At 42.1% G+C, this 22555-nt stretch overlaps 4 protein-coding genes across 8 annotated transcripts in view; 2 read left to right on the plus strand and 2 right to left on the minus strand.

Moving 5' to 3' along the window:
* The window catches only part of AFF4 (ALF transcription elongation factor 4), a 93846-nt gene extending 84521 nt beyond the window's left edge, over window positions 1-9325 (plus strand). For all 3 annotated transcript variants that reach the window (XM_024747618.1, XM_024747617.1, XM_024747620.1), the window contains 2 exons: window positions 548-768; window positions 3480-9325. In XM_024747618.1, the coding sequence (XP_024603386.1) occupies window positions 548-768; window positions 3480-3607 (349 nt within the window). In that variant the 3' untranslated portion in view covers window positions 3608-9325. The remainder of the gene's footprint in view (window positions 1-547; window positions 769-3479) is intronic.
* A 616-nt stretch (window positions 9326-9941) lies between these two features.
* LEAP2 (liver enriched antimicrobial peptide 2) lies at window positions 9942-12855 on the minus strand. The gene is made up of 3 exons (XM_024747625.1): window positions 10914-12855; window positions 10558-10697; window positions 9942-10250 (listed from the first exon to the last, which is right to left on the minus strand). The coding sequence occupies exons 1-3, from the start codon at window positions 10968-10970 to the stop codon at window positions 10214-10216; spliced, it is 234 nt and encodes a 77-aa protein (XP_024603393.1). The 5' UTR covers window positions 10971-12855; the 3' UTR covers window positions 9942-10213.
* Window positions 12856-15885: 3030 nt separating this feature from the next.
* Window positions 15886-17184, minus strand: UQCRQ (ubiquinol-cytochrome c reductase complex III subunit VII). Of its 2 annotated transcripts, none has more exons than XM_024747624.1 (3): window positions 17076-17184; window positions 16743-16910; window positions 15886-16091 (listed from the first exon to the last, which is right to left on the minus strand). In XM_024747624.1, exons 2-3 carry the CDS (start codon window positions 16894-16896, stop codon window positions 15997-15999), a joined length of 249 nt encoding a protein of 82 aa, XP_024603392.1. In that variant the 5' UTR covers window positions 16897-16910; window positions 17076-17184; the 3' UTR covers window positions 15886-15996. The 2 variants fall into 2 exon arrangements, with proteins under 2 accessions (XP_024603392.1, XP_024603391.1); XM_024747623.1 differs by having other exon boundaries at window positions 17067-17172.
* Window positions 17185-17195: 11 nt separating this feature from the next.
* On the plus strand, window positions 17196-22372 carry GDF9 (growth differentiation factor 9). 2 transcript variants are annotated; one of them, XM_024747622.1, is made up of 3 exons: window positions 17196-17249; window positions 19669-19864; window positions 21000-22372. In XM_024747622.1, exons 2-3 carry the CDS (start codon window positions 19732-19734, stop codon window positions 21965-21967), a joined length of 1101 nt encoding a protein of 366 aa, XP_024603390.1. In that variant the 5' UTR covers window positions 17196-17249; window positions 19669-19731; the 3' UTR covers window positions 21968-22372. The 2 variants fall into 2 exon arrangements, with proteins under 2 accessions (XP_024603390.1, XP_024603389.1); XM_024747621.1 differs by lacking the exon at window positions 17196-17249 and having other exon boundaries at window positions 19468-19864.
* Window positions 22373-22555: the final 183 nt, after the last annotated feature.

Here is a 22555-nt window from a genome sequence, read left to right on the forward strand (position 1 = left end):
TGCTTAATTGACAGGAAGCTTGAGATGATTGCAGTTGATTGAGAAAGCTGTTCTTCTTTGTCAGCTCTGAATAAGTTGGTTAAACTAGGAAAGTACCAGAAATTATGGAGTTCAAAATAAGATGTTTCCATCTACTACCACATTTTTTTGTGTTAGTTGTTAATCCACTCAGCTTTCTATGAAACAGTTGGAAAGTACCCAATTATTTGCCCAAATAGGTGGAAAGTGTGTTGAGCTGGGAGTGAGATGATGTAGCTTCTAGGTCTTGGAACCGCTACTACTAAGGTGTATGACTTCCTCACTTCTTTCCCATCTTTTGTTCTGTTGCCGTTTGTTAAAGGAAAGAGTCTAGATAAAATGATAATTCGCAGTGGTCTTCAGTGAGCTAAGTATTTATTTAAAAGAAATTGTACTTCTCTCGAAACTCTTCTAGTTTAAAAGAATCTTTAAATTTTAAAAGTCTTCATGTAGGAAGAGCCAGTAGTACATTGATTTCATCACATTCACCATATTCATCTGAATAAACTTCCTATTTCTCTGTGTGTAGCAAAGCTGCTGGGATGCCTTCCCCTGTTTCTCCAAAGCTGTCACCAGGCAATTCGGGAAATTATTCTTCTGGGGCCAGTAGTGCTTCAGCAAGTGGTTCTTCAGTGACCATTCCACAGAGGATCCACCACATGGCAGCCAGCTATGTTCAGGTTACATCCAACTTCCTCTATGCCACCGAAATTTGGGACCAAGCTGAACAGCTTTCCAAAGAGCAGAAAGGTAGGGAGGTCTCTGGAGAGAATCTGAATGATGGAATTGTTAAAAAGAGCTTTTGTGATATAATTAAGTAAGTCTCTGGTATGCATTTAGTTTATTATCTAGTCTAGAGTTAATGACAGTCAGTTTGCTCATTGCCATTACTTATCAATCGTGAATATACTGAATTCAGTCAAAAAATACCTTGTACTATAGTGGTGACACAAACTAAACAAAAAATAGTTTTTGGTCTAAGACAAATATGCCTTTATTCAGGCAAATTTAATTACAGCTTATACTGTAAAAGTAATAAAATGTGTATTCTACTCTGGGATAGTTAACAGTAAATTTGGCTATGGGCATAGGATTACATCCAGACATCTTGTACATATGAGATGTTTAATATATAAGAAAGCATGTTCATATTGAATTTTTAGGTATATTGGAAGAAACTTATATGATAAAAGAGACTACAAAATGAATAGACGTATAACATTCTTTAATATTAGGTCGTTTGAGGCCTTGCATCCTGTTTGTTATCTCCAAAACTAAGAACACTGAGAATTAGAAAGTATTCAGGATCTTTGGAAGAGAACAAGATAAACACCATCTTATTTTAGTAGATGTTTTTAGTAAATATGTGTGTGTAGCATCTATTCAGGCAGTTCCTTTGTAGAGAAACACTTGAAGTAGCAAATCAATCAAGTGTCCTTTTGTCACAGAGTATATTTAAATACTTAGAGCATGAACAGGTAATCAGATGAAAATGAAAAATTCCTATCCCTAAAGAGGGATCATAGTGGGAGAAAGGTAGAAGGGGAACCCCAACATGCAATAAAAAGTTGTGTTTTTGAAAACCTAATTTGTTTCTAGAATTTTAAATATTGTCAGTGCTACTCAGGAAAGGTTACAAAGCTGAAATTCTTCTTAAGTCATCCCTACTTTACATTCTTCTCCCTAATGCCAGTTTTCTGGCATCATTCTTCCTTTCCTTTCCCTCCCTCCCTCCATCCCTTCCCCCCTCACTTTCTTTCTTCTCTCCTGGGCTCCTTGCTTACACACTTACTTGCCTGCCTGCCTGTCTGCCTACCTACCTATTGTGTGGCACTTTGCAAACATTGACTAAAGGAAAGAGAATGATATAATGAACCCCATGTACCTTTTACTCAAGTTCAGCTTCAACAACATATTTTGCTAATCTTGTTTTATCTCCCACCCTTGACTGCTCCCCACCACCCCCTGTCCTACTTTTCTTTACCCTGTGTATTTTAAAGCACGTATCAGATACGACATTTCACCTGAACATACTTTGGTACGCATCCTTAGGTGATAAGGAGTTTTCAAAAACATGACCGCCATGCCTTTATCACAGCCACCAAAATTAACAATTACTCCTTTATGTCATCTAAGACAGTCTCCCATCAGATTTCCCTATTTTCTCAAATATGCCTTTTTTTTAAAAAAAAACAGTTGGGTTTGTTTCAAACAGGATCCAAACAGTCATTAATCAGTCTCTTAAGTATCTCCCTCTCCTGCACTTTTTTTTGGGGGGGGGTGGGGGGCAGGCATGCCATTGATGTCAAGGAGAAACTGCAGCATAGCATGTGTCATAGTCTTAGATTTGGCTGATTACTTCTTCATGGTACATTTAGCTTGCTCTTCTGTCCACCTCATTTCGTTCATGCTGATAGTTATATCTTGAGACTTGATTAGATTCAAGTTCATTATTTTAGATAAGAACTTTTCATAGGTGTTACTCCATATTTCCTATTACATCATATTACGAGGCATAACGGTTATCCCTTTTTTAGTGTCAGTAAGATTTGACCATTGATTCATTCAGATGGTGTTGGCCTGACTCAGTTTGATGTTAAGATTCCCTATTAAACTTTAACTTAGGCTTTTAGCATCCATTGATGGTCATCACCTACATGTGCTATTCCATTAGGAAACAGAAAATTCATCAGGAATTTATTAGCTGGAATTCTATAAAGAAGATTCTTTTCTCCTCAACTGTTTGATTACTTCTTATCTTGTTTAAGTATACCGAGGTCTTTGTCATCACTGCACATGTAAAAACTCTCCTTACTGAGTCCTACATCCGTCTTCTTCCAAAATTGCATTGGGATCAAATGTCAGGATATTATCATTCCTTCCTCCTCTCTGCACCCTGCCTTACATGCACATCAGTCTGTATTTGTTCGCATAGGAAAAATCCTTTCATTTCTGTCTCTTACATTTTTAAACTACTGTCTAAAACATGAGATTTAATGTATCAAAGTTGTATGACATATGATTATAGCAGAAAGGTTGTCTAACCTCACAGTGGCTCTTATCGGGAAAAATGCAGATAACATCCTCCTTTTTTGTACCACTTGCTTCTTATACAAAAACAGTACACAGAATGTTTTGAGTCATAGTACATTGTAGAATTAGGTCTCCATTTTAATAATGTTTGCTGCATACTAGCAATTTCCATCAGTGACATTTTGTTTATATGTATAACTCTTAATTCCTGACCATATAGTCTTTTAAAAATGTTTCATGACTTAGGGAAAATATATAACTTGACAGACTATGGGATGATTTGTTTTAAAACACGAAGAGTTATTTTAGTGCAGGAGGGAGTGCTTTTTACTTTATATGAATAGCATTTTACAGTCTAGACTAAAAACTTTATAAAGCACTTATTCAAAAGAGTGTGCATCATTTAATAAGTGTTTTTGGTTTTCTAGAATTCTTTGCTGAACTGGATAAAGTAATGGGTCCTCTCATCTTTAACGCAAGCATCATGACAGACCTAGTTCGTTATACCCGGCAGGGACTGCACTGGCTTCGCCAGGATGCCAAGTTGATATCCTGAACTGAACACATTCTTGTTGCCTCTGATTTTCTCCACAACACTGTGTCACATCACGAAGGAAAACTGCCATAACATACCACCTAGTCGACACTCAGAATGAGGAATGGTTTTCTCCTCCCTGGTTCATGTGTTGTTTTTTATAACCCAAAGCCATCATGTAGTTTGACCCCTTCAATATTCCCAATATGAAAAATTATTTAAATGCTTTTAAATCTGCAGCACGTTGATAAGCTGGTTTCAATGATCTGTAATAAGATTGAAATTTCAGTTGCAATTCATAACTAATCAGTTGAAATTCTATTTATTTTAATTCTTTTAAGTGCCCAGATTGGGGCTAGTTTAAAACTTAGTTATTTCTGCCTATGAATTTACTCTGTTGAATATTTTGTGTAAATTTAATGTAGGCATTTTTATTTATATACTTTGGGAGCTTTGTTACCTAAAAATAATGTCTTTTTGTGGTAACTCTTCTAAGAGTAAGAGTTGGTTCATCTAGAATGTGGACATGTTCTTTCTACACCTACTACCTGATATTACTTCAGATCTTAAGTACAATTTTATTATTGCAGAATTTATACTTAGTATTAAGGATATTCTTCTACACATGAAAAATCACTTAAATATGAGAAGATGGTGTTCTACGTGGATGTAAAAGGAAATGTGTGATTTGGTATGCATTATTTCAAGAACTGTGAACATGTGTTAATAACACTATAGCAATCACAAGGTGACTATAACTTGCATTTAATGCATTACAAAAGAGGGCAGGCAAACTTTCTAGGAGAAGCATATCATTTGAAGGGTTTCATAAAAGGACAATCTTGAACCTTATGGATTTTATTAAAACCATGTTTTTTGTTTTTTGGGGTTTTTTGTTACTAATAATTTGACACTGAAACAGAATAAGTTACTGTTGAACAAAGGATGATCTAACTCCTGAGCGTTGCTGCCTATATCTCTTGCATTGATGATGTTTGTAGGGTAAAATCTCTCTTCAGAATTCTAATTTAAAATTTTTTTCCCACACTAGATTGTGATGCTCTGATAGGAGCATTCAGTGACTGATGTAGGAATGGGCTGGAGCTTTGGTGTGTGTGCTTTTGCTATACAACTTAGAGCTCTAATGCCTGATGTAGAGATGATCAGTTTCTTCTTTTAAACCTGTCTTGTGTTTACTACCTTTGTATTATGAAGGCCCTCATCAATGATGTATGTTTCTGATGGGATCAGAAAATTCACACTAGAAAAGTACCTAACTTGGTTCAGTATGAATTCTCTTGGGAAGGGGAGGGGGAAGCAGGGGTAGAGCTTGAGAAGCCAGCTCTGTAAGAGTTGTGTATCAAAGTACCTTTCCCTATAAGGTGCATATAGGAGTCAAAAGTGAGAAATACACCTTCTATCTTCTGTTTTTAGTGCCCCTATCATGTCTGGTGTGCCTTAAATCTTACCTTTAAATGAAGGGTCTATGGATTGTTTACAGATGAAGTTTTACACTAGTTGCAGATCACCCATATGGTTGGTATTCTGTAGTAATAATGTTAAATTCTCTTTCCTTTTCAATCGTCCTTTAGGGTCACATAAAGATTAATTCTTTCAGAAAAGCTAATGCTTTGGTACATGACTTAGTCTAACCTGTTGGGTAATGCTGCTTCAAAAAATAGTTTGTCCTTCTCCCAATTTCAAAAATGAATCCATCCAATCAGAAAAAAGGATTGCCCTGCTGTTTATAGATGATTGCTAAGGCTTGAAATGGGAAAGAAGGGATAGAAAATCTCCAAGCCCAGTGGTATAATGACTCCTCTGCATCTGAGTCTACACTTACTTATGAGGCTAGTGAACTTTCATTGTCCTGTGGCCTCTATAGAGCTTCTTAATGGTTTTGTACCTCAAGTTGTTTTTGCATATCACTGAAGATTCAGATCTCCAAATTATGCTGAATTTAACAATTTTCCCTTGGAGAAATTGCCTCTGATACCTTGCTAACTTAATCTTAGTGTGTTTTAGGAACAGTTTTCCTTAAGAGGACAGCTTCTCAGTGATCGTTATTCAGTAAGAAACTTGCCACAGTTAATCAAGTAGATGTTCGTCCTGTTCTCTGATTTCTCTGACTCTGATTCCTTAATTTTCCATGATATCTTAGAAATGGAAAAAGTATCCTCTGAGCTTTTAGACTTCCAGCAACAGCAGCCAGTGGGGCACTTCTGAGTTCCAGTGTGTTCTAGTCTCTTGTGGGTCCTGAGAGGTAGCAGGAGCATTTCCCAGATCACAGTGATAATTTGTTAAAGCAGAATTTCCTGCATGTTTTTTGGTGCTGTGGTAAAGTACTCTCTCTCTAAAACTGTGTTAATTCTTGGAAAATGAATTTTTACAAGCTTTTCATTGTTGAGGGTTTTTCCCACCAGGTGGTAATGGGCAATGGATCAAAATCCTTTTCTAAATAATTGAATTTTCAGTGTAATAGTCTCTGGAAACACCACTCCCTCTCCTCTGTGTCCATCTCCTCAGAAGTTCTGTCTGTCTTCATCTGTTCCAGCACATACTTTGCACTCCTTCACAGGCGACCATTCCTTCTTCCTCAGTAGGTGTCTTCAGTGTTCTCTAACTATTTACAACTGATTTTGACAAATAGCTAAAAACTTACTTAGTCTGAGACTTGTATTTAATATAGTTAATTATAAAAATAGCAGCTATTTAAAAAATTACTCTGTTGACTGCTCTAAGACCACACTTGTATGCCAGGAGGCAGTAGCCTATCCCACTGGACTCTTTACAGGCAACCAACGAACATATTATGGTGGATGAAGTTGTCACATGGTATAGTCTTGCCCGGCCTAGGCTGGCCTGTGGGGAGCACTCCCCTCCAGGTGATTCAGGCTTCCTCAGTCCAGCCCAGGTCCAGTCTGGCTGGGGAGCATTCAGCCCATTTCTTGCCTCAGTGCCACCTTTTTCTGGGCAAGTAGTTAAGAACTGACTTTATAAGCAATGAGTACTTCAGATAAATTTACAGCTGTAGTTGCTGAAGAGTAGAGAAGGTTGAGCATCACTAGTTTAACTCTCCAATGTAAAAGCTGTCTAGAGAAATGTGTGCACGTGCCCACACATGCCTGTGCTCTGTGGGGCTCTCATGCTGGTGGATCCACAGGCATCTGGGTTGCACTTTGAGCGACACACTTACGGCTTTATTAGGTTCGCTGCTGTTGTTGTTTTTTAATTGTTTGTTTCTTTTCATTAAGGAAAGGTTTAATCAGCTAGATCAGACAGCATCATTTTTATATTTAATGACAGTAACTTCGAGAAATTACCTTATTGAATAAGCTTGCATTGTGAAGCAAGAGCCTACAAAACACACCTGTTCTAAGTGAAATCTCTGGCTCTGGAGGCCAGCAGCACTCTGCGGAGTTTCAGCACAGCCCGTGATCGCTCCAGTCAGTGATGCCTAGTTGTGTAGGGGAGAGGTACGCTGTGCACTCTTACAAGTGTGAGGGTATGTGACTTTGGATTTTAAAATTATGTACACATACACACTTTATATATATGTATGTATGTATGTATGAAAACATGAAGTTAGTTTGTCAAAAATGTGTGTGTTTAGTATTTTAGCTTAGTGCAACTATTTCCACATTATTTATTAAATTGATCTAAGACACTTTCTTGTTGACACCTTGAATATTAATGTTCAAGGGTGCAATGTATATTCCTTTTAGATTGTTAAAGCTTAATTACTATGATTTGTAGTAAATTAACTTTTAAAATATATTTGAGCCCTTCCGTAGTATAATAGGGCTCTTACAGGGTGGGAAGGATTTTAATTTTCCAGTTGCTAATTGAACAAAAGGGCCTCATAATGTATTTTGAATTATAGAAGTTTGCCTCTGGGTCCCACGAACATCTACTGGGAATGATGCTTTAGGCAGATTGTGATGATTTTTTATTTTTCCTAAATAAATTGGGAAGCAAAACATTTCAAATCCATATAGATTCCTAGAAGTCATATTCCCTAATTATGTGGAACACAGATTTCATTTCAATATCATGTATCTATCTATGTGTTGGCGAGGCAAACTTTTTTCCAATAATAATATTGCACATCTAAGGTTGCTATTCAGTAAAATAAATAGAAGAGATAAGTATTGAATGACTTAGAATATGTAGTGACAAGAGGCCAAATTGTTCATGTTTGTGAGCATATCTTTCACATATTCACTAATAGAGAAATTCATTTTAGACCCCTAGACCCTGTAACTAAGCTGGCAAGTGATAGGAAGTAAGTTATTAACAGTTGGTAAAGCAGATACAGATTCTATTTACTCGAACCATATGGTTAATTAAAAAGAACTTACAGTCTCCAGAAAAGCGAATGGAAAGAATATCTCAGTCTCTTCTGTTTGATAGAATTTGGTCACAGAATAAGGCATTAGAGTTAAGTCTAAACCAAGTCTTATAATCTTTAAGCAACCTAAAATAGCAACCTAAGTAATTGTCATATAATGAAGTTGACTTTCAGGAATGTCAGCTTGGACCTCTCCTTGCCAACATTGCTTGGCTAAGCATAAATTCCCATTTTTAAAAAGAAACAGCTAAAAAGCTCTCTAAATGAGCATGGGGAAAAAAGCTCTCACCCAGAAATTCTAGTAATATTCAGTTTTGACCTCTTACTGCTTCCACATAGGGTTTCTTTTCAGGTTTTATCCATTGGAATTTTCTACCTGCTGTGTTCCTCTCTGGAAAATATCTATTTGGAAATGCTGCCTTTCAAATCAATGCCATGATTATCCATACTGTTGAGTTTGTTGTTGCTGTTCAAGAAGTGTCCCCATTTTACAACTTTATGCACACACCTGGCAAATCATTGACATGAGCATTCAGCAGTACTGGGGTCGGGGCGGGGCGGGACGGGACGGGGCTCACCAACAGAGCTGGCCCAGGTGGTGGTGCCTGAAAAGGCATCACCCTTGAGGACCAGATGTAGGGTTGGTAAGCACAGTTATGAAAATTTCTATCTAGCCTCCGTTTTGAATGGTTTTAAGAAATTTTGTATATGGAGGATGGAAATACTTATATATTTATTGAAAATCCTTTTATTTGAAATTAAAATTATTTGGTGAATAATGGTTTGATATTTGGGGAGGGTTTTGGAGGGGAGGTAATGCCGCTGATAAAAGCCTTGTTGATTCTGCAGAAAGGTACTGTTAGTGTCTGATAGAATGCCTTTGTTTTGTACATGATCCAAATCTTTGTTTTACATTTCTTTTATCCAAAATATTTAGGCATCTGACATTTTCAACCAAAATTTCAATTATATACTGTGATTTTTATTTGTTGTAATACATTAAAATTTCAGAGGTACTTTGGGGCTCAAAAGCTAGGATTTCTAAGTCAGTATGTGCATTTCACATAACAAAGCTGTTAATGGTGAGCAAAGTATTATATACTAACTAGATTTTTCCACATCTGTATAGTATATTATATGTATTTTGTGGTATTGAGATTATAGAAAGTTTAGAGTGTCAAACATGCGTTTAATGTGTATTTTTAAACAAATTTATGGCAATTAAAATATTTGGAGACAAGGGTATCACATTTCAATTTGTAAAGATCTTTTTAACTCTACTGTGTCATTAAGATGCTTTGTATAATGCCAAACCATAGCTGGAGAAACGAAGTTTAATAAATATCAAATAGATTTTCTGTATTAAAGTTTATAAACACTGCTCTCTACACTTCTTCAACTCCTACTTTGCCCTTTTCGTGTAATTTCTGTTTTGTATTTTAGGGTCCAGTGCTACTCTTCTTTAAAAGTCTGGTCCCGGGCTTCCCTGGTGGCGCAGTGGTTGAGAGTCCGCCTGCCGTCTGGTCCCATCAGTCCAGGTGTTAATTTCTGATTATAGAAATTCTGAACTGGCTGGCCATGGGTCCTTCTGCATAGATCAGAATTCACCCTGCTCCAACAGAAATCTCATACACATCCTTTTTGTTATTCTTCATGGCTTGGGCTTTTATTGTTTCATTTTCTTCCAGTTCTCTGTTCATAGACAAACTAGGGCACATCGTCAGGTACTGAGTGCCAATATCGCCTGTCTTTTGACGCCTCACTGAAATGTTCTTTACATGGAGTGAAGGGTTAGGATCCAGGGCCGTAGTTTATGAACTTGCCAAGGTTTAATCTCTAGCTATTAGTAAACTTTTGCCTTTAGCCTGCCATTGTGTTCTTTATTTCTTCAAGAAATGTTAACTCTCACTGCGCTTTCCGGATTGAGAAGTTAACACATTATTAGGCCTTGCTGGGTTTTCTATAGTATACAAAATAAATCCTTCTTCCCCTCAAAAGCATGAATTCCAGGCTGCCAGAATTTCAGTTTGAGACATTTTATAGTATACATAGAAAAATAAACTCTTAAGTTGACAAGTTTAGTTACGCTTATCTGCATATCAACATTGCAAGAAGAAACGGAGACCAATTTAAAGCATACACCTGTCTTTAAACAATCTAAAAACACAACATTGCTTCACTTAAGTGCCTCCAACCAAATGCAGTTAATCAATATTCCATAGAACGGAGCATTGTTGTAGGTAAGTGCTGTCCTCTTTTCCCCTGGTGTATATACATCATTCCTGGGCCACATTTAGGGAACAGCGTCTTTTTCTAAGGGAGAAGAAAAGATGATTTTTAAGACAGAGGTCTAGCAGTGCCCAGAGCCACGTCTACTGCATTTCCTTCCTCTGCTTGATATCCAATCTCAGGGTAGAGCGAAGGAAGGAAAGGAACTACTCTTTCATGGTACCTGTGTGGAGCCGTTCTTGGCTTTTAACTCTTGAGGGATTCTCCCCTGTGGAGCTCCCACCTCAACCCAGGCACTCTTCCACCCCAATTTTATTTTTAGGTCTGTGTGTGTGCTGATCTCTCCTTTGCGCAGTTTCCCAGGCCTCTTGGGCCCAGGTTTGTGGAGTACCTGCATAGCCTTGTGATACATTCAGAATCATCCCAACAGGAGGCTCCAATGGGCCTGAGGGAAACCCCTCTCCAAAATGGGGTCATTCTCCTCAGCCTTCTCTTTTCTGAACTCAGTTCTGGTATTGGGGAGCCATATACCTGTAGGACAAAGACAGAGTCACCTCAGGTATGGAAGAGTTGAAGCCTTGCTGTACAACTTGGAATAATGATTCCCCCCTGCCCCCCACAGATGCTGTAGACTCAGAGCAGAGGGTCCATTCCTCAGGACTGAGTCTGGTGCTCAAGGTCTGCTTACAATTCTTCCACCACCACTACCATCCCCACCCACCCACGTAGGTATCCTTCTCTTCTTACCTGGCCTAACAGCAACAGGCAGACCAGGAGTACTGCAAAGAGTTTGAGGTGCCACATCTCAGTAGATGGGATATTGGATCATGAAGGCTGGGGACAGTTCCCACTCCCTTTTATAGGTAGATCTGCCTCTTCTATGGTTGCCAAGTGAGATGGGGGCAAAGTTTATATTTGCAGTCAGGGTCACTTTAATAAGTTAATGTCTACCAGAGAGGAATGTGCTCAAGGCCTGCCTTTCAGGCATGTAGTATTTACTGATCCCTCATCTGGACTTTGAGTGATCGTGTTGCTGGCGTGGACCTTTTCACCCATTTTGCCAAAAGTCAGCACTACCTCCTCCCCTTTGAAAAGCCACGTGAAGCCACTGAGGGAGACCAGACACCTGGCCACGTTTTGATTCCAAAATAGCTTAGTGAGATCACTTTAGTCAAAACAGAATTCTAATAATGAGGTCTTCAGAAATAGTGTTGATCCCTTTCAGCCTTGTCTAGGAAAGAAGCGCTGACCTATTTTGTTACAGGCAATTGGATAAGGCCCTTATCTCCCATCTGTGGGAGGATACTTCAGCAAGCATGGTCTACAAGTGCCCCAGATCCCCATTTGTATAGATGGACTATCACCCTAATTATTTGTTCCACATCATCTCTGTAAAGAATGGAAACCCAGCTGCAGAAAGTTCAAAGTCTGGCCTACCTGCCATCTCCCAGGGGAAGGACAATCAGGACTGACTGGTGGTGTTTCAATCATGGGTGAATTGAATGAATAAGTATAGGTTGACTTTGTTTCCTTTTTTAAAATGTGAATGAGGAGATAGCAGGGGCCCCTAAATCAGTGAGAGAGCTTGATGGTGGTGATAAACGTTGTCAACCTTGAATTACTAGCTTTCTTGCCAGTAGCTGACTGGGCCTTTTACAGAGCACATCCTTCCAGCAGCCTCAGGGAAGCAGGCATAGGGCTGAGATCTCTCCAAAGCGCAAAATATTGTCACCTTAAGTAGGAACCAACACAAGTTTCTAGACCAAAAAAGAGCATGTACCTAAACTATGAGTAGTTATGGGTACACATTAAATGACATAGACATTTTAATAAATTTGTGCGGAAAGGTGTGAATTCTGAGTAAGATAAATAGGACTTCAGATTTTCCTATGACCTGGAAGGAAAAGCCAAGAAGACAAATGCAGCAAGATTTTTCTTCAGCCTTGTGTCCCCCTGAACACCTGGCTGTTACCTCTTCCCAAAGCCCTTCTCATCTTCACAGGTTGGATATGTGGTGAGGGCCTGCCTGTTCCCAAGGAAAAGTGGAGGAGATGTGGCACAGCTGAAGGTGGAACAGAACAGTCACGAATCCTCTTGCCAAGGGAGAAGAGGGTGGTATGGTGGGCCTCAGAGCTGGGATTGGGCGAGTTGTGACTCCACAGATCTGTCTGCTTGGTTCCAGTCCTCTCAGGACCAGGCAAGGCCTGGAGGGAGATACGACTGCTTGCACTTAAGGAACATTGAGAAGCAGAACTATGCCAAACTCACCTAAGCAATCCTGCAATTTTGAGACTAGTTAGCTGTTCCTTCCCTTTACTCCTGAGCTTTGATACAGAATGACCCCAAGTAGGGGCTTAGCTAGAACTTTTGTGGGGTGGGGAAGAGGCTGTGTGGTGACCTAGTGAACACTGGGTAAGAACACAAATCTGATTAAGTAAGTGAAAAACTGAACAGCGTGATATCCTAGAGCCAGTTGGATCTGTGGACTGAGTTCCAGCCTCCCGTTAACGAGCATAGACGGATGTGCCAAATGGGATTTGGAAAGTGCTGATTCCAAAGACGGATACTTTCTCCTAATCCTCCATTTCTGCCTTCCTGTATTTCAAGGAAAATCAAAGTAGCCTTTTGTATTAACTTATAAAGCCAATACGACAGCCAAGGATAAGGGCCTGAGGCTCTGGGCCCCCTCTGTGCGCGGGGAGAAGGACTATTCATCATCATCATCATCGGTGTGACAACACTGCAGAAGCCTTTGTAGCTCAAGCCTCTCTGTTTTTTTTTGGCCTCACCACAAGGTATGCAGGATCTTAGTTCCTCGACCAGGGATGGAACTCGCGCCCCCTGCGGTAGAAGCGCAGAGTCTCAACGACTGGACCGTCCGGGAAGTCCCTTAAGCCTCTATCTTGTATGCCATCCCTCCTCCCAAAAGAAAAGATGCATTAGTTACTGCCTGTGCAAGGAATCACTGTGAGGGAGAGTATTTCATGTGTCTACAAACTCTGTAGTTGTTTTATTTAAATATGGAGCAAAATCAAACTTTTTAAAAACAAAGCAGCATCCAAACAGCATTAAACTGAAGTGACAGAAGTTGTCCACAGCCATCCCACATCCCTTGAGTAGCTGTGGCCTATTCCTGACATTAAAAAATAAAAATTGTAAAAGTCTAGGGGTGCTCTACAATCAAGTATTTTGCTGAATGAATCAACCCAAAGTACATGTTCCTTCCTCCAGCAGAAAGGTCAAGGCAGCCATAAGGAGAAATGCTTGGCTGGGAGGCAGGAGCCGGGGGCCCAGGTAGGGGAGCTGACCAGATGCCAGCCCTGCCCCTCTTTGGGCTTTAGTTCCTTGTTCTGTCAATGAGATGGGAGCATATCTCTGAGGCCCCTCAGGCACTGACATTTGGGGGTTCAAATGATTAATTTAGAAGAAGAAAGTGAGACTGAAGCATGTTCGATAGCTTACAGCTTGGAAACTCTGAATACAACAATACAAGTGTTTCTGAGGTTAAGTGCCTAGGGTGAAATGGGAGACAGAGTGTGTAGCTACATGAGCAGCTATCTGAAACACATTCCAGGTAGAGGGGAAATCATGAAGGGCTTGACAGTAATTGGAAACTTTTGCTGCCCCTGAGCAGGAGATGCCTAATGAAAAATGAAAGCCTCTGAAATGGACAGACTTTTCCAGGTAAAACTTCAACAAAGGGTCAAAGTGTATTTGCTCAATTGCTGGCTAGAACTGGCACGGACTTCTGGGCCTGCATCTCTGGGACTCTGTTGGCCAATGGAAGAATCCCCTTTGCCGCATTCTGCAGAGATAAAAGCCCTTGTGGGAGCAGGTGCACTGCTGGGGAAAAGAAGGGGTAAATGAACACGGGATTGTGCCCCAGCAGCAGATGAAGGAGCCACACCCTGGCTGGAGGCTCCTGGTGGGTGGGTTATAGGCACAGAGGCCCACAACAGTGATCCCTCATTAAGAGACTTCACCCATTTTCCTTTTCTTTATGGATTTCTACAGATAGAATAAACCATAAAATGATCCCAGATCCCATACATATCATGTACAGGAGGAGCACTGAGCTATAACTCACATTCCACACCATCCACCAGCCCCACACCACCCCCGCAGGACCCTGCTATACAGAGCTCTGGGTCTCCAAGCGTAGAGAGGGAAGCCCCTTGGTGAGGGACAGGCTTAAAGCAGCCTTTAACAATTTTATCCAAACGCAGCAGCTTAGCACGTGCAAGGGCTTACAGGACAGTCTTCTCCGTAGAGCACTCCTGGGATAAAAGGTTTCAGACCAAGAGGCTCAGTGCCTGGTCTGGGCTAAGAAAGGGTAAGTTTGATTTCGGGCTGATAATCTCCAAAGGGCTCAAAAGAACCAGAATAAAAGCCTAAGGGTAAAATGAAGCCAAGATATGGGACAAAGAAGGGTGGCCATAGTCCCTAGGAAGCTTGGGGCTAAAACTGGAGGGAAAAAAAAAACAGAGATCAATGGCCTGTCAAGGCAGTGATCGATCCTCCCCTGGCCGGTGAACCTGTTCAAACTATGCCAGGTTAAGGATGCATTTACACCTTCTTCAGGCCCACAGCTTTCACCAGATTCTCAAAGGAGTCTATAACCCATATACGTTGCAGATCAGGCAGCAAGCCCTGGGAATAAACTTGGACAAAAAGCCAAACAGGAAAATTAGACTATGTTTGGTGAGACAAGAGTTTTCATCACACCGCTGCCCTTTGATAAGCCTGTACCACCCTGCCAGACTCTTACATGCCACTCATTTCACTGTTACCTCAGACCTATGGCTTTGTCTTAATACATCTATTTGATGAATGCGAAGCTCACAGCTAAGGAGTGAGGGTTTCTTGCCTTTATCACACATTGAGGAGGCAACAGTTAAAGGCTATGGGCCCAAGTCTCAGCTGTACCTCCTTCTCCTGCCTCACGATCAGTGCCATCTTACTGATTTTTGTTTTGTTTTGAGGTAGTTTTGGTTCCTGAAAGGCAGGAACAATCATTAGAATAAGAAGGAAAGACACAGCCTGGGCCAGATGCTGGCTGCCCTGTGAAGGTTGCTGCTCTGGACCAGCAGGAAATCTCCTTCCATACACAGCTAAAAAGCACTGTTAGCAACCTGGTACAAACACAGCCAGCTTGCTGACCCCAGCTCTAGAGGCAAAGGGGTCACCTCACCCTTCCCCTTCATAGCTGACTTCCTATCATGTGGTACAGCACAGCTCTAAGAGCACAAACTTTGGTGCTCTACCATTCACTAGCTGTATAATTTGAGGCAAATTACTTAACCTCTCTGTGCCTGTGTCCTCATCTGCAAAATGAGTGTAATAGTGATACTTCAAAGGTAGTTTTGAAGGAAAAAAAAACCCGAAAAACCAAAGGTAGTTGTGAGGTTTAAAAGAACTTTTTTGTGTAAAGGGCTAAGAAGAGTACCTGACATACTGTAACTACTAGATTTTATTGTCAGTATGGAAATAGTGGGCAGGGAGCCAACATTACCCACAGTCGATGCCATCTACAACTGTTCAGCTACAGGAGTAGCTGCAGCTACATTCTTGTGGGTTATGGAACAAGAAGCGAGCCATAATCCTTCACCAAACTCAGACTAGCCAAAACCGTTCAGGACTCATGCTGGGGAGGGGAATTCATGAACTTGAAAAGTAGCAGTCACATCCAAGGACTCTGCTCACACAAAACGCAATATCATAACAGTGCAGCCTACAATAAGTTTATTGTGTCTTCAAGACACTGCAATGTAGACTCCTCTCCCAGAGAAGGGTCTTTCAGAGACAAGGAACTATTATCCAGATGAGTTGCTCATTTGTCATTTTCATAGGCCGCTGGATTCTTCCTCTTGGATTTCTCAAACTCCTGTGTTCCCCATGTGTAGACAAGATAAAACACTACGAATGCTATAAAAATAATAAATGAAAATAAGCAGTGAGCACTTACAAGACACATGGATCTCAGTCCTCTTTTCTGACTCACAACATATTCTGCCTTCCTGTCTCTAGTTTTTAAGAAACCACTCTTAAACGAGACGATCAAGAAAAGTTACATTACAAACCCATTTTTACAGGTGTGTAAAAGAAAGGGGTTTACCCAGGAAAATTTGTGACCAGCTCTTCCCTTACCGCTCCCCTGTTGCACATTTTAAAATATTTTAATGAGATAACTAAGATCAAATTCACATAACATACACTTCATCATTTAACCATTTTGAAACGTACACTTCTGTGGTTTTTAGCAAAGTCACAATGTTGTGCAACTATCATCACTATCTGCTGCACCTTTAACACAAAACAGTTCATCGCTAAGAAGTGGGTAAAGATGACCTCAGAGGGAGACGCTGGAGTCACACAAGTGACCTTGGGCCTGTCATTTAAGTTCTCTATGACTCACCTCCCTCATCTATAAGATGGGGAGGATATGACCAGTTCAGCGTCATTCAGGACTATTCAATGAGAAAACGTGTGTATGGCGAGCTGCAGAGTGCTCAGTGAGGGACCCGCAGTGCCCATTGTGGATGGGAGTCCAGCCCCCCGCCCGGCCAGAGCACTCACGCGGCGCGACGCGAAGGATGCACGCCCGAGTGCGGCGCAGCATGTTGGGGATGCCCTTGCTGAAGTAGTGCGGGAAGGCGCGCTGCTCGAAGGGCGACAAGCTGTAGGTGATTACATGCCGCATCCGCATCAGATGCCCAAACTCGCGGCCCATGGTCGCGGTGGCGCCTGCAGGACGGAAGGTGGAAAGGCGCTGGGCTCAGGCCGCGGACATGCCGCCCCCAACCCGAGGCGCTCCCCGGCGCTCCTCATCCCTCCCAGCCTAGACGGCGCCCCCACCCCCCCGGGCCACCGAGACCGCACTACCGGACCCCACTCCCGCACCGAGGTCACCTCGCCCTCCGCAGCGCGGAATCCACCGGCTTCCGTCCACCACTTCCGGTAGGATCGGACGCCGCGCTAGGAGGCAGTGAGGTCACTTCCGGGAGGACCACTTCTCGGCTGTCTCCGGAGGAAGGCGCCATCCTCACCGGGCGGGAGAGGAGCGCCCCGGCCGAGTGACGTGAGGTGGGTGGTGCCTGCTTGGGGGTGGGGCCAAGTGCGACTGAGTGGGCTCCGGGGCCCGGCGGCACCCTCTCGAGCCTCTCAGGCTTCTCCTCGGTTCCCGCCTTTCCCGGGAGCCGCACGGACTAAGAGTTGAAGAGCCAGGGCCCCGCCGGCCTCGAGGGCCTCGCTGGCCGCGCGCTTAGGGTCAGGTGTTCTCCCGCGGTGGAGAGCGCCCCTGAGGCCGCCGCCCGGCAGCCGACGCGAGGTTTTGTAGGGTTTTGTCCAGTAGCTGGAACAGGAATCGGTTATGTTCAAGCTCTCAGCGACCTCAGGCCCCGAATCAGGGACACGGATCTGGGACTTCTCTTGGCACCCACCGGATTAGAATCCACTGGCAGGGTGTAGACTTTCCCAAGAGAGAATAAAAATGTTTCCTCAAATTTAGCCACAGGAGCCCTCAAGTAATAGTCCAGCAACTGCTGAACAGCTGTTAGTGGTGGTAGGAGGGAAGAAAGAGGCGACCTCCACAGCAGCCGGCTTCTCTCGGACAGGGTTCTGCCGCGGGCGGGATGTCACGTTGCCCACAGTTCACTCCACTTCCCAGGAGGGGAGCGATTCCATTTTCGGAAAAGTGCTGTCTGCTTAAGGATGCCGCTGTCCCATACAGCTGACTGACTTTTCTACTTGATGCAGCATGTCTGTAAATGTTTTGTTCATGGCATTGCTGGCCATGTGTAATCTAGGACTAAGTTCTCATTCAACAGTTTGCCTGTGTTTTATAACCCTGCTTACCAGCCACGGGCCAGGTAGCCTTGGCAGGCAATGAACTTAAAATTTACAAATAGGGACTTCCCTGGTGGCGCAGTGGCTAAGAATCCACCTGCCAATGCAGGGGACATGGGTTCGAGCCCTGGTCCAGGAAGATCCCACATGCCGTGGAGTAACTAAGCCCATGTGTCACAACTACTGAGCCTGAGCTCTAGAGTCAGCGAGCCACAACTACTGACCCCACGTGCCACAACTACTGAAGCCGGCATGCCTAGAGCCCGTGCTCCGCAACAAGAGAAGCCACCGCAATGAGAAGCCAGTGCACCACAAGGAAAAGCAGCCCCCGCTCACGGCAACTAGAGAAAGCTCGTGTGCAGCGATGAAGACCCAATGCAGCCAAAAATAAATAATAAATAAATTTATTTTAAAAATATTTACAAATATACCTCGGTTTTATCAGCCTGGGTACTGCATAGACTGGTCTGTATCTTATACCATGAGTATATTCAGCTCTTCATTGTGCACGCATCTCATTTTTTCTAAAACAATCTCTAGCCTGATTTTAGCTCAGAGGCAAGAACATAAATACTTATAACAGTTAAGAACAAAAATATCCTAGCAAATTCTACCACCATTAGAGTGATTAATAAAAAATAAAACTTTCAATTATTTTCTAGCACCTGAAAACACCTCTAAACCTTTCAACTAAAGTATGTACAGATGAATGTGCAGACCAAAGTAAAGGCATCAAGATAATTATATTTAAAAATGAGTCAGGATTAAAGGCGATGTCCTCCTTTTTAAAAGCATATTGCAGTATTCCAAGTACATATCCTTACTAAGCTACCTGAGAGAACTAGGCAACTTAATAGTTCTGTGCTCTCTGGAATTTCGTTGCCAATTGTGACTTTCTCTCACCCTCCAAATCAACATGCAGTAAATTATTCTAAGCACCTGGAAGTGGGAGAGGTGATGAGAATAGAGAGGGAGAGTAAACCGAATACCATAAGTTGCATACCAACAGATCTGTGTATCATCATGAATAATTAGTTAGCCTTTCCATGTCCCTTGGAAGTTTCAGCAAGCACCTAAGGAACACTTTAAGAATGCTAATCTCTCTCAGAAAATGGGTGGTTTTATTTTAAGATCCTTCCTCAATTCCTCTTAGCCTTTCAGCTACATAACTAGTCCATTAACTTAAGCGATTTTAAATAAATGCCAGGGAAAAGGAAAAGGAAAGCTACATAACCAAGTAAATCTGTATCTAATTAGGAGAAATTGGATAAATAGCTGTTTGACATACAGCTGATAAAATTACCTTCAGCTAGGCATCCTTGATGTCTGATTACAGAAGTGAACCTAGCCCACGCACACACCTAAAATTTATTTAAGAGACCAACAGAGGCTCTTCCTGGCTTTTAGGAAGAAGACTGGTATGGGGAAACGTGTTTCTTGCTAATTCTTCCAAGCCATGGCACTTCCCAGCAAGTTCTTCCTTTGTTTTTGCTGCTTTGCCTGGCTCTGTTTTCCTATTAGCCTTGGTTCTCAGGCTTCTAGGGGAGAAGCTCAGGTTGCAGCTGGTGCTCCATTGGAAACTGAGGCTGAGACTCCGTCCTCTCTGCAGCCTCTAGATGGGAGACACGGACCTGGCCTCCTTTCCCCTCTCTTTAAGGTTCTGTACGATGCGCAAACGGAGACCCCCAGGCTGCAGCCAGATGACAGAGCTTTGCACTACATGAAGAGGCTCTATAAGGCATGTGCTACCAAGGAGGGGATCCCGAAATCCAACAGAAGTCACCTCTACAACACTGTTCGGCTCTTCACCCCCTGTACCCAGCACAAGCAGGCTCCTGGGGACCAGGTGACAGGTGTGTAGGAGCAGACTGGTTAATGTGTGGAGGGAAGAAGATAGACCTTCTGCATTTCAGTTACAGAAAAGATCTGGCCCTTGCTCCTTGACTTACATTTTACTTTGCATGATACTCAATATCAAATTCCAGACAAATCTGGTACTTGATCTTGTTTCTTCCTAATGCTCTCATGGGTTAAGCTGCGCTAATATGATAGAAGAGACTTAATGGCCCTAAAGGCTGGGAAAGTGCTGCTGGAGGTTAGCACCTTGTCCAAGGTCACAAAATCAAGACTGGAAAAGAGGTATTTTGACTTCCAGTTGCATATTCTTCTCATTCTACCAATTCTGGCCTGGATATGTGCCTAAAGAATCTCTTTCAGTTGTTGGTGTGTTTTATGAAACAGGATATTTCCCCATGTTTGTTGCTTTCTGTGAGAGGAAAGCTTAAGTACCTATGTGGAACAGTAGATTCTTATAAGAACAAAGCATTAGTCAACAATTTTGTGTGTGAGAGAGAATGGAACAGCACTATTAAAAAACAGAATCTATATTCACTAGCTCATAACTTACAGAAAACCCTTCTAACTCAGCAGGTCCTTTGTGGCTATTTAAAACCTTTCCTCCTTCCTTGATGTCCTGTTTTGTTATAGTGGGTTTAGAGCCTCCATTTGTTGTCGGTCTCAAGTGTTCCAAATTAACTTAGACAATTATGTTTTCTTTATTGATTCTGTCCATAAGAACTTGAATGTTTTCTTAACAAGCCTGGCAAGTGTCTTTATTACATTTTTCCCCTTAGAGACTCTTCAAGAGAAAAATACTGCTCTCCTCCTTAGCTTCCTCTATGTTTGAAGCAAATTATTAAGATTCTGAAACTTCAGAATGTAGTGAGTCCCCGTTTTAATTCACCACCAGAGCTGTTCTGAATTGCTGGTGATTAAGTATCCAGCTGTAAGTGCTGGGACTTAGTTATGGTACTGGTTACCTGCTTTTTTTTTTTTATAACCCCCATCCCACCCCAACTTTTGTTTTGAGACTTGAGAAAGTGGGAAAAGAAGGGTGGAAGCACATTCTGAGGTGCTAATTCCTTGATCTGACTTTGCGTTCCTTTCGATTTGTATTGAGCATTACTGGTGGCGTGTTTTTCTCCTCAGGTACCCTCCCGTCATCAGTGGACCTGCTGTTTAACCTGGATCGTGTTACTGCTGTTGAACATTTACTCAAGTCAGTCTTGCTATACACTTTCAACAACTCCGTTTCTTTTCCCTCTCCTGTTAAATGTGTGTGCAACCTGGTGATAAAAGAGCCAGAGTTTTCTAGCAAGACTCTCCCAAGAGTTCCATACTCATTTACCTTTCACTCACAGTTTGAACTTAGAAAGAAATACAGATGGATTGAGATTGATGTGACGGCTCTCCTTCAGCCTCTAGTGGCCTCCAACAAGAGGAGTATTCACATGTCTGTAAACGTTACGTGTGTGAAAGACCAGCTGCAGCATCCTTCAGCGCAGGACGGTCCACTTAACATGACTCTTCTGGTAGCCCCCTCACTGCTTTTATATCTGAATGACACAAGTGCTCCGGCTTATCACAGGTGGTATTCCCTCCACTATAAAAAGAGGCCTTCACAGGGTCCTGACCAGAAGAGAGAGCTGTCTGCCTATCCCATGGGAGAAGAGGCTGCTGAGGGTGTAAGATCGTCCCGTCACCGGAGAGATCAGGAAACTGTCAGCTCTGAATTGAAGAAGCCTCTGGTTCCAGCTTCATTCAATCTGAGTGAATACTTCAAACAGTTTCTTTTTCCCCAAAATGAGTGTGAGCTCCATGACTTTAGACTCAGCTTTAGTCAGCTGAAGTGGGACAACTGGATTGTGGCTCCACACAAATACAACCCTCGATACTGTAAAGGGGACTGTCCCAGGGCGGTCGGACATCGGTATGGCTCTCCGGTTCACACCATGGTGCAGAACATCATCCATGAGAAGCTCGATTCCTCAGTGCCGAGACCATCCTGTGTACCTGCCAAGTACAGCCCTTTGAGTGTTTTGGCAATTGAGCCTGATGGCTCAATCGCTTATAAAGAATATGAAGATATGATAGCCACTAAGTGCACCTGTCGTTAACATAGGCTCCTCTCAAGTAAAACCGTGAGTCTCCTGGCCAAAGTAAATATCGTGCGCCTGTCTGTGCCTTTGGGAGAAAGCTTCATGTATCAAATCTCTCAATGTAATGCAGTGTGTTGTGTAAGGAGGAGCCTGTGTAGATTAGCACATTCTGTGGCATCTATCACTGTAAAGGGATAACAGCTGCCTTACTCATTTCCAAATGTAAATAAAATGTACTTCTTTTGGAAAGCTTTAAATTTTTTTCCCCTGAGTGATTATTTTTTTCTTTTGTAGGAGTCTTGTTTTTGATGTAAGAAAAAAAAACTTAATTAGCATAAATCTTGGATGGAACTGCAGCTCTAAATAGACAATTCAGATTGCTATAGTCTTATTTAATGGAACCATAAATTCCTGTGAGTGGCATAAATTTTCTCTATGTGTGGTTTTAATTAAAGATTTGCTTTTAAATGGTCATTTGAGAGGGAGAGGAAATGTGTCTAAAAGATAGTCTCAGCTCCACTTACTATCCCTTTTTCAGAGTGAGAGAGACTAACTTCTCTATATCCTGACGAAGTGAGAGTCATTAGACTAGAGAGTATGCAATAT

The sequence above is a fragment of the Neophocaena asiaeorientalis genome, unplaced genomic scaffold, assembly GCF_003031525.2.
Source record: "Neophocaena asiaeorientalis asiaeorientalis breed wild unplaced genomic scaffold, Neophocaena_asiaeorientalis_V1.1 scaffold599, whole genome shotgun sequence".
In the NCBI taxonomy this organism is placed as follows: Eukaryota; Metazoa; Chordata; class Mammalia; order Artiodactyla; family Phocoenidae; genus Neophocaena; species Neophocaena asiaeorientalis.